The 15,398-nt window shown below is 40.7% G+C and overlaps 2 protein-coding genes across 3 annotated transcripts; one reads left to right on the forward strand and one right to left on the reverse strand.

The window, feature by feature from the left end:
• The first annotated feature begins 427 nt into the window (after positions 1–427).
• On the forward strand, positions 428–4,619 carry mrpl35 (mitochondrial ribosomal protein L35). Its single transcript, XM_026152217.1, has 4 exons — positions 428–512; positions 682–844; positions 4,107–4,251; positions 4,337–4,619. Exons 1-4 carry the CDS (start codon positions 482–484, stop codon positions 4,523–4,525), a joined length of 528 nt encoding a protein of 175 aa, XP_026008002.1. The 5' UTR covers positions 428–481; the 3' UTR covers positions 4,526–4,619.
• Positions 4,620–4,677: 58 nt separating this feature from the next.
• On the reverse strand, positions 4,678–15,007 carry reep1 (receptor accessory protein 1). Of its 2 annotated transcripts, none has more exons than XM_026152215.1 (8): positions 14,883–15,007; positions 12,596–12,668; positions 12,409–12,485; positions 12,121–12,241; positions 11,560–11,673; positions 11,159–11,318; positions 9,499–9,761; positions 4,678–6,830 (listed from the first exon to the last, which is right to left on the reverse strand). In XM_026152215.1, exons 1-8 carry the CDS (start codon positions 14,912–14,914, stop codon positions 6,759–6,761), a joined length of 912 nt encoding a protein of 303 aa, XP_026008000.1. In that variant the 5' UTR covers positions 14,915–15,007; the 3' UTR covers positions 4,678–6,758. The 2 variants fall into 2 exon arrangements, with proteins under 2 accessions (XP_026008000.1, XP_026008001.1); XM_026152216.1 differs by having other exon boundaries at positions 9,568–9,761; positions 14,883–15,005.
• Between the last annotated feature and the right edge of the window lie 391 nt (positions 15,008–15,398).

Here is a 15,398-nt window from a genome sequence, read left to right on the forward strand (position 1 = left end):
CACAGAAATACTCAATTTATGTTAAACCCACACAATGACATTTTACAAAAGCAATGGTACAGTAAAATACTAGGTATTTTATTGTAAATGTTTTTATACATAATTTTATTTTACTAAACAAAAGCAAAAGCTTTTTTAAGCTCGTCAGACGGGGGTAAAACTCTTACTTAGGCCAGTCTTAAAGAACCAACCTTATGTACAGTATTGTATTGTCCATAAACATGTTTTATTACACTGAAATGTGTTCATATGCGATTTATGCACATTTTACAAGTTTGGTTTGTCTCAAAATGACTTGAATGGTTCTCTCTCTCTCTCTTTTTAGCCTGCTCTGGTTTGCCATATCCTGCACAGCACAGCCAACCATGTCCTTCACTAGGTGGCGGTAAAGCGCTGTGTCGCTTCAACTTAACTTCATGCTTTTAACAAGAAGGTTTGTCCTAACGGGCCACCGTACTTACTTGGGCGTTCAGGAGGAAACATGGCGGCCACCCTGGCAAGGAGGCTGTCCGGTGTGTAACTGCAGTTTGACATTAATACAGTTTTATTTCACCCTCTTGATGCGGTGCTTGTTTATCATCTGTGTGTTACCGAGCAGTGCTGTTCAGTAACACATACAGAAATAGCTGAATTCGGTTTTATATTCATGTGTTTCTCTGTCGTCCTTGTGTTTGACAACAGGGTTGCTGAGGCCGCTGTCCGTGTCTGTATGTGCCCGGACACCACAGACCTGTCAGTCCAGCCTCGTCCAGTCTGCGCATCTCTACAGTTCTTTTACAGCCGCTGTCCGTGCTCCTCTCCAGGGTACAGTGTGGCAGACACCACGCTACAACATACTGCAGAGGTAAGGAGTGAAGGAATAGAAATATGAGGGCGATGCATTTGAGTAATTAAGCTCCCCAAAGTAACAGGCTAGGTTAATGTTCGTCCTAATCACGATTAGGTACAGGTTTTCCTCCAGGAAACCGTTTCACCGAATTGATAATCCGAGCTAATCTCATTTTGTGACACTTTTGTTGGTAGTGGACAGCCGGTATACAGCATAGAGGACTTGCAGTGACACAGCACCTGCTTTCCACGCTCACTGGGAGTGTTTTGTAGTTGTTTGTTTCTACTGTTGGCAAAAGGCGTCTTTATTTCGGATATAAAACACAAAAAAACTGAGATGACTAAAATGTGACTTCAACAGCTGCATCACAGAGTCTTTATAATGTAAGCACTTTGCAGCGGGTCTGAAAAAACAATAGAGTTTTCTATTATTTATTTTACCTAAAATAAATAATTTATTTCACCTTTTTGGACCCCCATTTTTTCTTCATAATTTCCTTAATTGTAAAGGCAAAACAAATTCAATGATGTGCTGGGAACTGACATGACAGCATGTCACAGCTGCTGCAGATTTGTCCACTGCACATCCATGATGTGAGTCTCCTGCTCCACCACATCCCAAAGTTGTATTCTGGTGATGATGGAGCCATTTGCATACAGTCATTCTCATTGTCATGTTCAAAGATATGAGTCTGAGAAGATTTGAGCTTTGTGACATGATGCTTTATCCTGCAGCCGTCAGAAGATGAGTACAGAGGTCAGAAAGGGAGGGACGTGGTCAGCAGCAATGCTCAGCTTAGTTGGTGCTAAGGGCTCAAAATGTGCCAAGAAAATATCCCCACACTATTCCAACATCAGCAGCAGTGTCAATAGTTGATACAGGGCAGTTTGACCTGTTTTCATGTTGTTTACTCATATTCTGACCCTACCATCTGAATGTGAAGCAACAATCAAGACTCATCAGACCAGGCAAGCTCTTTCCTGTCTTGTTGTCCAATTTTGGTGACCCAGTATTAACTGTAGCATCAGTTTCCTGTTCAGAGATGCTCTTCAGCACAGCTTGGTCATAATAGTGGGCATTTGAGTTACTGTTGCTTTTCTATCAAGTTGAAGCAGTCTGGTCATTCTCCTCTGACTTCTGGGCCCTATTTCAGGAAGCCGGTTTAGTGCAAACTCTGAGTAAGTATACCCTGAGTTAACGAAAACTCTGGGTTTTCGGTTTCACAAAGCGAGTTTAGATTAATTCTGAGTGAGTTACTATGACGACACACTCCGTGAAGCTAACCTGCCCCCTAGCAGGTTTACTTCAACTAACCCTGACCTTCTCCGCCTCTTTGTCAGAAACCTGACTGTAGGAAGTGTCGGACATGGCGTGTCCCTTCCTTGAAGAGCCAGTAGATGTTGAAGCCCAAATTCTCCGCAGAGCTCTCCGCCGGGAGAGAGTGATCAGAGCGCGTTCGGACATTTTATCATTTCCTGATGATTTCCTGTGTGAACGTTACCGTTTCTCAGCACAATCTATAATTTATTTGAATAACATCCTCAGGCCTAATATTGCTCATGTGACACATCGCGGACATGCTCTCAGTTCATTACATATTATTTGTATTGCACTTCGGTTTTTTGCAAACGGGAGCTTTCTGTATAATATTGGTGACGCTGAGCACGTTTCCAAGGCTACCGTCTGTCGGGCAGTCAGGTTGTTACAGTTGCACTGAAACGTCTCCTGTACTCGTTTGTGGTGTTCCCCGGTCATAGACCCACAAGATTTATCAAAGAGGGATGCCACAAAATTGCAGGTAGCAGGATGAACGAAACTTAATTCATGATGTGGTGATACTTGAACTACTACTTAAATTTTACATTTATGTTCACGGTTCCCAGGCGTGATTGGCTGTACAGATGGCACTCACATTCCAATCATTGCTCCTTCAGTAAATGAAGGAGACTATGTGAACAGGAAGTCTTTCCACAGCATTAATGTACAGGTACATAGTTCCCTGTAGCATTTCAAACTAACAAATTATTTCATTATAGTAATGGATGCTAATTTGTGTTCTCTGCACTGTGAAGATCATATGTGATGCTGCCAACATTATCACAAATGTGGAAGCCAAGTGCTCAGCCTCTGTGAGTGGTGGTGGTGGAGGACCCCCACCTGTTTTTCGGGCCTCCGCTTTTTTTCTGTTGGCTATAACGGGTCACATTTGAGCATACAGAGTAAGCAAATATGTACTTGTAATGTGCTCAGATAATTTCAATAAGTGCTTACAGAGGGGAAATTAATGTAGCCTCTAACTGCAATTGATTTACAAACAGACCAAGCACTATGGCTCATAATACAATTACACCTTACCTGTTTGGACTATATTTTTATATTTCATTTTTACTTGCTGCCAGGAATGTTTGGGGCCTGTTGGGTTGCACCTGCGCTCACATCACATGACAAAATAAAATGTATAAAATAAAAAATAAAATATAATAAAATAACGTGTTAAATGGGTGGAAATCCCTAGATCAATGTTTAAATTAACACTCACGCATTGACTCTGTCGGCTTTGTTTTGCCATGCATGCTCCCTTTCTTTTGCAGCTGAGGCTGTGTTACTTTTTTTCCGCGGAATTTGCATGTTATCGGCATATGCTGCCATCAGAATTTCGGCCTCAAGCGCTGTAAGATACATTGACCGCGCCTTCTTTCCCTCCGTCTCCATGGTGACTCGCTTAATCTGTGCTCCACTAATCAGGGCTTTATGTATCCTCGTGCGCGCGCTTAATTTGGGGTTAAAGCAACTCCGCGTTGATTGAACTAATTGTTATCAGCCTTTCTGCAACCGAATATTCCGAGTTGGACAGTTCGGGGTTACTCAACCCTGAGTATCGTTTTTCACTCTGAGTTTTCTAAACCGGCTTCCTGAAATAGGGCCCTGGTGTTGAAGCATTTCCACCCAAACTGCTGCTCACTGGATACTTTCTCTTTTTTTAGCTCATTCTCTGTAAACCATAGAGATGACTGTTTGGGAAAATCCCAGCAGATTAGCAGCTTTTTAAATATTCTGACCCTTCTGACACAAATAACCATGCAACCATGTTCAGAGTCACTTCTTCCTCATTCTGATGCTCTGTTTTCATTTCAGTACATCCTCTACATGACAAAAGCCACTCAGTTGCTTCCATATGAGTGGATAATTATATATTTGTGTTAACAAGCTGGTGAACAGGTGTACAAAGTAAGTATGTTCTTTGTAACAGCTGTTCTGCTTCTCTCTGTTGTTGCAGGGTGTCGGCACTTGTTCCTAGTCTAACTCAGCAGCCAAGCAGAAGTCTGACTTACTATAGTGTCAAGAAGGGGAAGAGAAAGAGTGTAAAATCTGTCACAGATAGGTTCATGAGGCTGCACTGTGGCCTTTGGATCCGACGCAAGGTTTGTATGTGTTACAGCTGCTTGAGTCATATGTTAATTGTAGGTAACGTGTTAAATTTAACTTCTTGATTTTGAATATGAACAGGCTGGATACAAGAAGAAGCTCTGGAAGAAGAAACCTGCCAGACGAAAGCGCCTCAGAGAGATCGTATTCTGTAGCAAAACACAATGCAAGCTTTTAGATAAAATGACAACCTCATTTTGGAAAAGGAGAAACTGGTACGTCGATGATCCATACCTGAAGTACCACGATCGGGTCAACCTCAAACCCTAATTTGCTGATTCACGTGACATCATGACATCTTGTCTTCTGCTTGTAATGTAATGATGTTGTATATGTGTCAGATAAATCATCACATTTTGCCATACTTTCCCTGTAAGTTTTCTTTTAAAGCAAATACGCAGAAAAAAGAACAGACACAAAAGTTCTGCTTTATATTTAATGGTTGTAAGTTGATTTCACCAACGGAAATATTTAAACAAGTGAAACAAATTGATAGTCATGAACCAATATGCCATCACATCACGTCTTTTTGTTTCATAATTCACAATTAAGTTTAAGTTGAATTAACTTGACATTCTGGCCTGCCAGAAAAAAAATCTGAGGATACGTTAGTACAATGACTTGCGTGTCTCCCACTGCTTAAAGTGTTAAGTGGCTAATTTACCAGTTAATAAGACATGTTTGTATGCGTATATATTTATTTAACCAACTGATAGCCATAACATTTCTTTTTATAAATCAACTAAAGAAGAAAATGTTTACCAGCAAGGCATCTGAAGAGGCCAACAGCTTCACACAAAAGCACTTAAGAAATCAAATTCTCATACAAATTAATAACAAAACATCATGCAATGATGACTTCATCAATCTACACACAAGTATACAGATCTGCAACTTTGTAACATGTTTTTTCCTGTTTTGCTTTGAATGAATTTCAAAGAAATCACCTCCAACACTACCACAGATACTACTAATGCTTAAACACATCATTTGATTCCCCCCACCCCCCATTTTTTATAACTTTTTATCTGTTTAAAGAGCATTTTATGTGCATAATAAGTGTATCTACAACATCAGAGTGAGTGACGTGTAAACAGAACAGTTGTACCTGAGAAGCTTTTTGTTTCAAACCCACCTTAAATGATACAGATACATAGAGGAAAGTTAGAAATCTACTGGGCTAATCCTGTCAATCGACAACCAGCACAGTGATACTTTGTTTAGAACGTCGCCGAGGTTCAGGCGCAGCGAGTAAAGTTCAGGATGAAAACAAACAACGCTTCACCACGCACTGCTAATTCATAAAGGTTGTAAACCTGAAAAACCACTAAAGTCACTCTCGTGATTTTCTAAATAACAACGGAAGCAAATAACGGTAACGAGAGTCGGGCTTAGAGTTGCTCAGTTCACAGCAGAACATTGCACAGTGATTTTAAACATGTAAATAAAAAGATAAAACAACCATGTCCATATACAGTTAATGTTTAACCATGTAGTATCCTACTCTTGCTACAGCAGAAAAGTGACTTAATCCTAATTGCACTAAAAACTGCCAATTAAATGACAGAACATGCTTAGAAACTAAACAGATTGTCAAAAACAGTCAGCTCCACTAACGAAACATCTTATGTAATGACTTTTTTTCTCTTTTCTTTCTTTCTTTTCTAAATCTGTGATGCACGTGTTGTTTTTTGGTACACAAAAAAACTATTTACCACCGAAAAAACGCACAATAATGAAAGTGATTGATGGTGGTGTTCAGTGACTTATATTTATTTATTTATTCAGCTATTTTAGATTATTGAGGGCAGTGATTTCTATTCTAAACCTAGTGCATATTAATAAGAACACTGTTGGAAATGCAACATTTAAGTTTCTGCTATCTCTTTTTTTAAGGCTTTAAGAGAGAGGTAATAAACAGAATCATATCTGTCACTTGTTGCTTGATCTTCGCTTGGATAACTGATTGATTTATTAATACTTTGTTGTGATAATTATTGAAGTGCAGAAAAGCTGCTCTCCAGAGAAAAATTATTTCACGTGGGTAAAAACAGCCCGGTCTATGCTGTTGATCCTTGGCTTCTATCACATTCTCTTGCTCACTGTGCCCGCTGTAATGTTCAGTGACAGTACATTCTGTTTAATAACAGCAGACTAATGCCTGGGAAGACACACATGCATTTGCCTGTCCAGACTTGATAGATTAAAAACAAAGAAATCATAAAGATGAAGCACACATAAACCTGTACATAAATACATATTCAATAACCAACGAACTCAAAGTGTCTTCTCAGCATGGCACCCATTCACTCATTTCTCCTACCTCAACATTTTAAATCATGAGTCACTTGCTATATGCTGTATATAGAGGGGTCATCATAGGTCACTTTGGTAATACCTTATTCCAAAGCAGGGCTGCTTCAGTCATGTAGCTTTTGGCCATTCAGTATTTTTGTTTTAACTTCTTGCAGAAAAGGCAGCTGGAGTAGTCTTGAGGACAGTTTCACATGGCTTCATTGTTCGAAGAAAGAGCACTCCTGGATCTTGTGAGAGGCCTTAAGACTCTATGAGGAGGCTAGAAGGGACGAGAGAAGCGAACAGAGAGATGGAATTCAGTCAGCCAGTAGCTGCAAGGAGTCGCAAAGTATTTAAAGGATAAAGGCTGGCATTATTTTGTATTTTTCTTATTGTCAAGATGAAAGCAAAACTAAGAAACAGTTTCCCTGTTTTTCCAATTTACCTCTCAGACCAAAGCCTGTTTATTTCTACAGAAGTCATTAACAGGAGAGGAGATTGCAAATATTTACTTTAATTCCTTTTAAGGAGCAGACGGCAATTTAAAAAAATGTACTGTAAACATTACAAAAGAGGAGTAAACATTGTAGTAGTGAATAATCTTCTTCTGTGGATTATCAGCTCAGTGTGCTGGGACCAGACTGTCTCTAGGGTAAAAACACAGCATGTAACGCTTTCAAAGGTTGCCAAGTGCAACACTTTTACTGAAGAGGCCGCCTAGTATCACTATGACTGTGAATGTGTTGTGTTTAATTCTTTGTTAGGGACACCTGTTCAGCTGCTTATTAACACAAATATCTAAAGAGCTAATAACATGGCAGGAACCCAGTGCATTTACGAACAATGACCTGCTGGATATTGAGCATCAGAATGGTGAAGAAAAGTGATTTAAGTGATGGCATGGTTGTTGGTGCCAGATGGTTCTGGTCTGAGTATTTCAGAAATTGTTGATCTACTGGGATTTTTCCCACACTGCCATCTGTAGAGTTTACAGAGAATCGTATGTAAAGAGAGAAAAATGCAGTGAGTGGTAGTTTTCTGGGTGAAAATGTCTTTTTGATATCAGATGTCAGAGGAGCATGACATGATTACCCAAATAGCCACTCTTTGCAACCAAGTTTATGCAGAAGAGCTTCTCTGAACACACAAGAGCAAAAGATCACTTCAGGTGCCACTCCTGCTAAGAACAGGAAACCGAAGCTGCAATTTCTACAGGCTCAAAAAATTGGACAATAGAAGAAATGCTGCCAGTATCCTAGTATTTTATAGGATACTATGGGTCCCTTAAAATCAACTCTTTATGACCACAGTACCTATCGTCTGATGGCTGCTTCCAGCAGGAAAATGTTGCATGTCACAAGGCTCAAATCATCTCAAGCTGGCTTCTTTAATACGACAGTGAGTTCACTGTTCTGGCCTCCACAGTCAACAGATCTCAATCCAACGTAGCAACTTTGAAATGTGGTGGAACGTGAGATTCCCACCATGGATATGCAGCGGACATATCTGCAGAAACTGTGTGACGCTATCATGTCAACCTGGACTGGAATCTCTGAGGAATGTTTCCAGTATCTTGTTGAATCTCTGCCATGAAGACTAAAGGTAGCTCTGAAAACAAAATAGGCTCCACCTGGTAAGAACAAGGTGGTACTTAAAGTGTCTGGTGAGTGTATGTTGAATCAAATGTGGCACAGAATAGCTTAAATGACATCAGTGTTTACTGACTGTTGAGAGGCTGTTCATAATTTTAATATGCAGCTTAATTAAGAGCTTTTGTCTTTAAAACTTGAATTTGGCCTGGTGGTTAAGAGAAGCATGCTTTACTGTTTTTCTCACGTTTCTCTTGTCAATAGCGAGACCTTAGAGCAGGGGTGGGCAATCTCAGTCCACGAGGGCCGGTGTCCCTAGATCTCACCTTGGGTCAACACACCTGAATCACACAATTAGTTCGTTACCAGGCCTCTGGAGAACTTCAGGACATGTTGAGGAGTTAATTTAGCCATTTAAATCAGCTTTGTTGGTTCGAGGACACATCTAAAACCTGCAGAGACACCGGCCCTCGTGGACTGAGATTGCACACCCCTGCCTTAGAGAATAGTAATGAATAGGTAAGTTTGGCCTTGCATCATTGGAGCTGTTACTAACTGATTGGGAGGGGGAGGGAAAAAGTCCTAGGTCTTGAGGCGTAAATGCACATTTGTTTCTCAGCAGAGTATTTGTGGTATCAGGGGACTGATGTGGTAATAACTTAAAAACAACAAAAAACTACAGTCCCATGTTGATTGTGATGAAACATTATGTCACTTAGCGCATGCGCTGTGGCTCACTGATGTTTCTACCAGGGTTTGGGTCGCACAGGAATAAGGAACAAGCTCTTTCAGGCTTTAGCTACCCAGGCAACACTCATTTGTAGTATCAATTCATTGTTGATTTTTTCATGTGATCTTCTGACAACTGAAAAAAAAATATTGCCAGCTTTATCCTTTAATAATCCTGCTTTATTTAGCTGTTCATTGAGAACGCCAATCAAAGACATACTAGGTGTTGAGGTTTATGAATGAATGCTGGTTCATTCCAGGGAAGGATTTCACACAAACATTTCCACATCAAAACTAAAAGTTATTCTAAATGGGTGAAACACACTAGAAGGCAAACCGTGTGAATTTATCAACAATGTTTAATATTTCCAAAAAATCTGAGTCACTGCAATCATGCAATCATTATTTGAACTAAATAATGTTTCTACCAAGTTAATGCATGATTCAGTTTCATCAGTGCAGAAATTCTATTAGCAATCTGGCTCTCCACCATCGCATAGGTACTGGACCATGATGATTTATTTAGGCACGCAGCAGCAGAAATTAGTGAATCATTGAGTAAATCACCATTCTCAAGGGGCAGTTAGGATCAGACAGCAGCTGAGCAGCCACGTTCACAAGGCAGTGTACCTCAGGAGCCTTCCGCTTAGTCAGCCTGAGCTGTGGAGATTTTGACGCTGCCTGCGCCTCTTTCCTCACCTCCTCAGGCTGCTCCAGAGCCACCGGAGTGGGAGGTAGAGAGGGTGCGGAGGGTGGGGTGGACTGGGGTGTCATAGTGGGTGTAATGGGCGTGGGCTCAGACTCAGAAGTTGAAGCATTCTGGGACAGAAACTCCTTGGAGTCCCACTGGTCCAACCCCAACACCTCAAACTCAGTCATGTCAAAATCCTGCCCTGTACCGTGGGAAAAGGTCGGCAGCAGGGAATGAAAAACTAACCAATCAAAGGCCTAATGCTTCCCATTTCATTACAGAAGAGATGTAGCTGATTTTGGTCAGTTTGGGGATTACGAATGCTCATATCATAATGCATCATCATCCTGCATGCTGCACGACTGAGATCAAACACCAATTTGCTGCAGCAAATACAAGCATAACAAGGCTGTTCTTATTAGCCCTCCTTATGTCCTCCTTTCTATTATTTTAAGAGTCAGAGTAAACCTTCTTAGCCTGTTTTCCATGTCAAATAATGCCACAACAGAAGACAAAAGATAATATCGTAGAAGCTTTAGTGATTTTGCATTTTGGTGATTTTGTTGTTGTCAGCAAATCCAATGATCTCACAAAAAGATCAAAACCACAAAAAAGCAACTTTCTGATGCCTCTGCGCCTTAAGCGCCATTGTTATACAGAAAGTATAAAAAACACATTAATGAACCACATCTTAGCTCCAGCTGACATTTATTATGATTCATATTAATTTTAACTCCACCCCAAACCAACCATGCAACTAAAAATACAGCTCGCCAAATGTGTATTAATCCACAGCTGAAAATAGTCCCCAACAAATGTATCCAAGTAGCTACACTGCCCAGCTGTTTAGGACATTATTTAGACATATAAACATATGCAGCCTTAAAATGAACAACAGACAACGTCTAAGTCACAGAAAGTAATGGTTTTGGTCTTTTACTTGGATTTGTCGGCAATAACAAAGATCCTCAGAATGAATGAAAATTCAAACGCTGGCTCAGATGTTTACAGCAGCTTGGTTACCAAATATTCGATGACATACCCTTGCTAAGATTCATTATTTAATAATACCGTAACCCCATCGATATTAACAGTTGTTGTTACTTCTAAATTTAATTACATGAAAATTTTTTTAAATTATCTGAAAAATACAGCACCGAATTAGTACAAATAATAACCGATTCCACTGTTAAAGTTGGCACAAAATCCCTCCAGCTGCATGCGAGTTTTGTCACAGGATGGTTAGCCCTGTGAGGGCCTGACCTGCTCCAAACAGGAAGGTAGGGCTGAGGTTAGGGGGCCAGTCAGGAAAGCTGAGGTACTAAACAATATCTTTGGGCTTAAACGAGCTTGAACAGGAAAACAGATATCGCCTCGATAATCTGCGTCACACAAACCAGGCAGGCACTGCTGCAGCATTGTAATGGCTCCTACAGTGTGCTCATCGAGCCCATATTTCCATATTTTTCGGTATGTTGTGCTATTTAACTCATTTACATTTTTATAATGCTTTATAAGACTATTATTTGTTGTTTGTTTATTTAGTTTTCAGGGCTACTGTAGGTGGCATGAAGCAGTATGGAAATCACATCTCCTCACCCTTGTAGCTCTCAGACTTGCTGCGCATCATAGGTCGGGTTCGGTGCTGTGCGGCTGCAGGCTGCGTAGAGTCGGAGCTGCTGTTAACAGGGTCAGACTGGTAGGAAGAGAGATCCTGCATGCTGAAACTCCTGAGTCTGTCTGACAGAACTCCTTGACCCTAAACCGGGAAAGGCTATGTTTTAGTATCAGCAGCAGTGTGAGACAGGCTGGGGATGACATGGCATCATGAAATACACAAACATTACAGTAATCTGCTGCGTCCTCTGCTTCAAAAACAAATGTTCAAAGCTTCATGAATGTGATCGGCCGCAAAAACAACAAGCTTGACACATTATTTACAATGCCCGAGCACCGTACCCCCAGTGCAGTACAAAACAAATGTCCAGAGTCTGCATTACCTTTGTTGCAGCCATGACTGCAGCTGTGGCTGCAACGTTCAGTCCTTTTCTCCCAAAATGCACCAGTGTGTCATAGCTTTTGTCCTTTGCTTGGCAGATATACTCATCAATGTCCTAAACAAAGAGCAAAAAAAAAAGAATCACATGAACATGATGTATCTCATTGGCATTGTGTAATTGCTGGACAGCTGTTTCATGTGTTGCTTGACTGCATCATTTCATTCTGTGGCTTTTGATCTTCAGAAAGCTCATTTATCCATTTCCTGCCACACAAACAGAGGGGGGGAAAAAAGGTGGAAAGGAAAAGACGAATGGAAGAAGACTGTGACATGTCTTTGCCTTTGTCCAGCGGACACATTTTTAAAAGCTTAAGTGGGAAAGTGAATTGGCACAAAGGCACTTTTGTTCCTGAGACAGTCGCAAAACTCCAGTTCTATTAGACACAAAACCACGCGTGTTAGCTTAAAGCCTAGACTGAACATTTTGCCCCCTATGCCTTTCCTTTAACGGCACCAGAGGAAATAAAGGAAGATACAACAACAAAAAGGAAAGGGATTTCACCTTTTCTTTTGAGGAAAGCGTGGGATGAACAAACTTCCTGTATAGCACACTGGAACCTTTAGTGTAAGGGGATAGCAGCCACACCACAAAGGCTATCTTCAGTTCATAGTAGAAAGGAAGCCTGCAGTGAAAACACGGAGTAGCAGTAAAACACAATAACTTGTGTTTTTTTATGTCTGCCATAAAGATTGTTAATGATAACCCTACAAGACTCAAGACAAGAGTTGAAATATATTCCCCGGAGGGCCTCTGTACGATCATTGACACAAAACATCTGCAGTCACCTACCAACAAAGAAACATGTCTGTAAACACTTCCACAGATGTAAATAGGGCAAATATTATCCAGTACATCATCCATTTCACCTGCAATGTCATAGAAAAGTCAAATCTGTTAATGCAAATCCACATAAAACATTTCTATTTACTAATACATCATGGTGTTACTATTGTAAAGCTAAAAACATTTTACTCACGTATTCTTTCACATCTTTGGACTTCACAGCTTTATAAGAAGAGTATGCAGGATATAGTGTACCAAAGACGAGTCTAAAAGACAGAAAACCGATTAATATTCAGACATAAAAAAACGTGCCACAAAGACATGTTTAATGCAATAAAACATGATTAAAAACAATAAACTGCTGTGAAAAAGTCTATGTTTTGTTTCCAAAGTGACAGACTTTCTTGTAATTTTTAAATTGATCTCCATCAATAATTCTCCAGGCTTTCTGAAAATCTTTCAAATGTCTTCTTTGGACACTGGCTGTTGTTTAACTCATATGCTGTACAGTCTTTGTACTGCAGGAACTATCGGTTCCTATGACTACCTGTGAATCCTTTGAGCACCTAACCCAAGGGATGAACCAGTGTTGTGACTACACATAACTGACAACTTAGTGAAGAAGTAATTTTATACCTTTAGGCACTTTGTTGTTGTCAGGTTCCCATAAAAACACAGTTTGACAGGCATAAAATAGTATTTTTGGACCAACAAGATGATTCCTAAAGAGCCAGTAGCTGAAACTTTGTAATTTCTCAGCATGGTGTGCAGCGTGTCCTTAAAAAATTTGAGGAAAACTGACAAGCAGAGAACAAAAGACATTTGATAGAAAACAGAACAAAATGCAGGCAACATCCAAAGACAAGCTTTGAATGTCCTTCATAAGCTTGGAGAACTATTCCTGAAGACTACTTAAAGAAACAACAAGAAAACTCATCTGTGAGAGTGGAGGCATTAAAGAATAAAAGTGAACACATCAGATTTTTACTTTAAAGCTTATTAGTATTGCACAGCCTGTTTTTTTCCTCTATACTCTATTTTCATGTGTATTTGCATGTTTTTAATAAATCGCTGCACCTATTTCCCATTTTCCTAGCAAATTACGAGGGGTGAAAGACTTCTCCACAGCAGTGTATGCTGTGCATTAAAGCAATCCATATATAGACATTTGGGAATAATTCTTTCTTCTTAAGCATTTGTATGTACATTTTGTTTTGAATCTTTGGACCTCTTGTAGACATTTACAGGTTTCCAGGAAAGATGAGGTCAATCAGAAACTGTAAAGTATTACTCATGGCTAATACGGGCTTGGCAGCTGACAGATAAAGTCAAGTCATTTCAGGTAAAATTAGTTCACATATGTTGTCTTTTTTCTTTAAATTCCTCCTCTTATGCAAGCACCTGTGCTGCTGGGTGTCCGGACAGAGACGTGGACTCTGTGAAAGTGCTACAACCAAGCAACAGCAACAGCTGCTTAAGTGCGACCTGATCAAATTACTGACCCACATCATGTTGCTCGGGCCTGGCCGGCTAACTCGGAGTTCAGAAACACAAGGACGCTTAAAATATCGACGCAGCTAAAACCTTTCTGTTGGCCACCGATCCAAAAACGAATCTGCATAACCAGGTTTTGAGCTGCCAAAGCGCTGGCAGTCCAATCAGTGTAACAAAATCTCGTTATCGAAATGTAATTGCTTCCCTATTTCGAGGTTAGAGCCTACTGTTGCTTTACACAGTCTGCAATGATGCTGATTCATAGTTTGTGCAGGCGAAAAATAGCCATGACCTACACTAATAATAATAGGAAACAGGCAGCTATTGATATAAAAACATGGGGGTATATGCATCCACTCTTATAACATGAAATGCTCTTGCATTGTAACCTGAGAAGGCTGACCCATCCCTTTTGGGTTTTTTTTTTTCCAATGTGGGACATCCACACTCAATATTGGTCCACTCAAAGACCGCTCCTGTTGTTCAGACACCTCGCCACTCAGTGACATTTAGGGCTTCTGGCTATGAAAGAAGCCCCCAGATTTCAGGATCTGACTCATTTTTATCATCTCGTATGACGATAATACATTATTCACTCAATAACGTCATCTCTTTGTCTAGAATAAAAAACAAATCACTTGATAAAAACAAAGAGTGGCAGACTGCTGCGCGCTGCCAGCCTGTTAAGAAATACAGTAGGTCTATACAGGCCCGGGGCTCATTCCGGCTGAAACGACAAAGTACAATCCCATCAAACCCGGGCTGCTTTCAGTCAGAAATGAACAGCACGACACTTGCTCTCTATGTTGACGTCTGATTCTGATTAAAAAGGCTGTCAGGCAGAAATGCGGGGGCTTGTAAAGCGCGCAGCTTCTCCACCGTTAATGTGCGTCTCGATTTGCCACCTGCAACAATCAGGCGATGCGATCTGTTCATATCCCTCTATGACAGAGAATGTTTTAAATGAATTTAAAAAGGGGACTTACACCACAAGTCTAGAGATGATCCAGGAGACCATTGCGCTGGGAAGGCGACAGGACGCGCTGTCTGCAGGGAGGAGTTTCCTCCAGATGACAGGCGCGTCCAGGCGGCTGCGTGTGGACGCACACAGGCGGCAACGTGATGCGGGATAAACAGTGAGCGGCCTACAGCTCTTATCCATAGATGGCAGTGTTGCATTGCACAGACAGCAGACACACAACATGCCGGAGCGTGAGTCCTCAAGCCCACAAGGGTGTGTGGATGTGTCGATGCAGGGTTGCAAAGGAGACAAATATCTCCTGTTCCCCCTCTCCGTGCTCCTTTTAAGCGTTTGTATTCTGTAATCCCTTTCAAATTTACCTTTTAATACTGCAACCAAATCCCCGTAAAGCTCAAAGATCCACAAACTACCTCCTACTTGGAATAATACGGTAATACTACGTGGCCGATATGTTTGAATGAATACTTTTGTGGTCATTTAAATGAAGGTACACACACACATGCATTACTGCAACGAAAAC

Source organism: Astatotilapia calliptera, chromosome 19 (genome assembly GCF_900246225.1).
Source record: "Astatotilapia calliptera chromosome 19, fAstCal1.2, whole genome shotgun sequence".
Lineage (NCBI taxonomy): Eukaryota > Metazoa > Chordata > Actinopteri > Cichliformes > Cichlidae > Astatotilapia > Astatotilapia calliptera.

Coding starts and splice junctions, on each gene's coding strand:
- reep1 (XM_026152215.1), bottom strand. CDS start 14,914: ATGGTCTCCTGGATCATCTCTAGACTTGTGGT. Junction 12,669..14,882: donor ATCATCTCTAGACTTGTGGT/GTAAGTCCCCTT, acceptor TCTGTCTTTTAG/ACTCGTCTTTGGTACACTAT. Junction 9,762..11,158: donor CAAGTCTGAGAGCTACAAGG/GTGAGGAGATGT, acceptor CCCACGGTACAG/GGCAGGATTTTGACATGACT.
- mrpl35 (XM_026152217.1), top strand. CDS start 482: ATGGCGGCCACCCTGGCAAGGAGGCTGTCCG. Junction 513..681: donor CCTGGCAAGGAGGCTGTCCG/GTGTGTAACTGC, acceptor GTTTGACAACAG/GGTTGCTGAGGCCGCTGTCC. Junction 845..4,106: donor CGCTACAACATACTGCAGAG/GTAAGGAGTGAA, acceptor CTGTTGTTGCAG/GGTGTCGGCACTTGTTCCTA.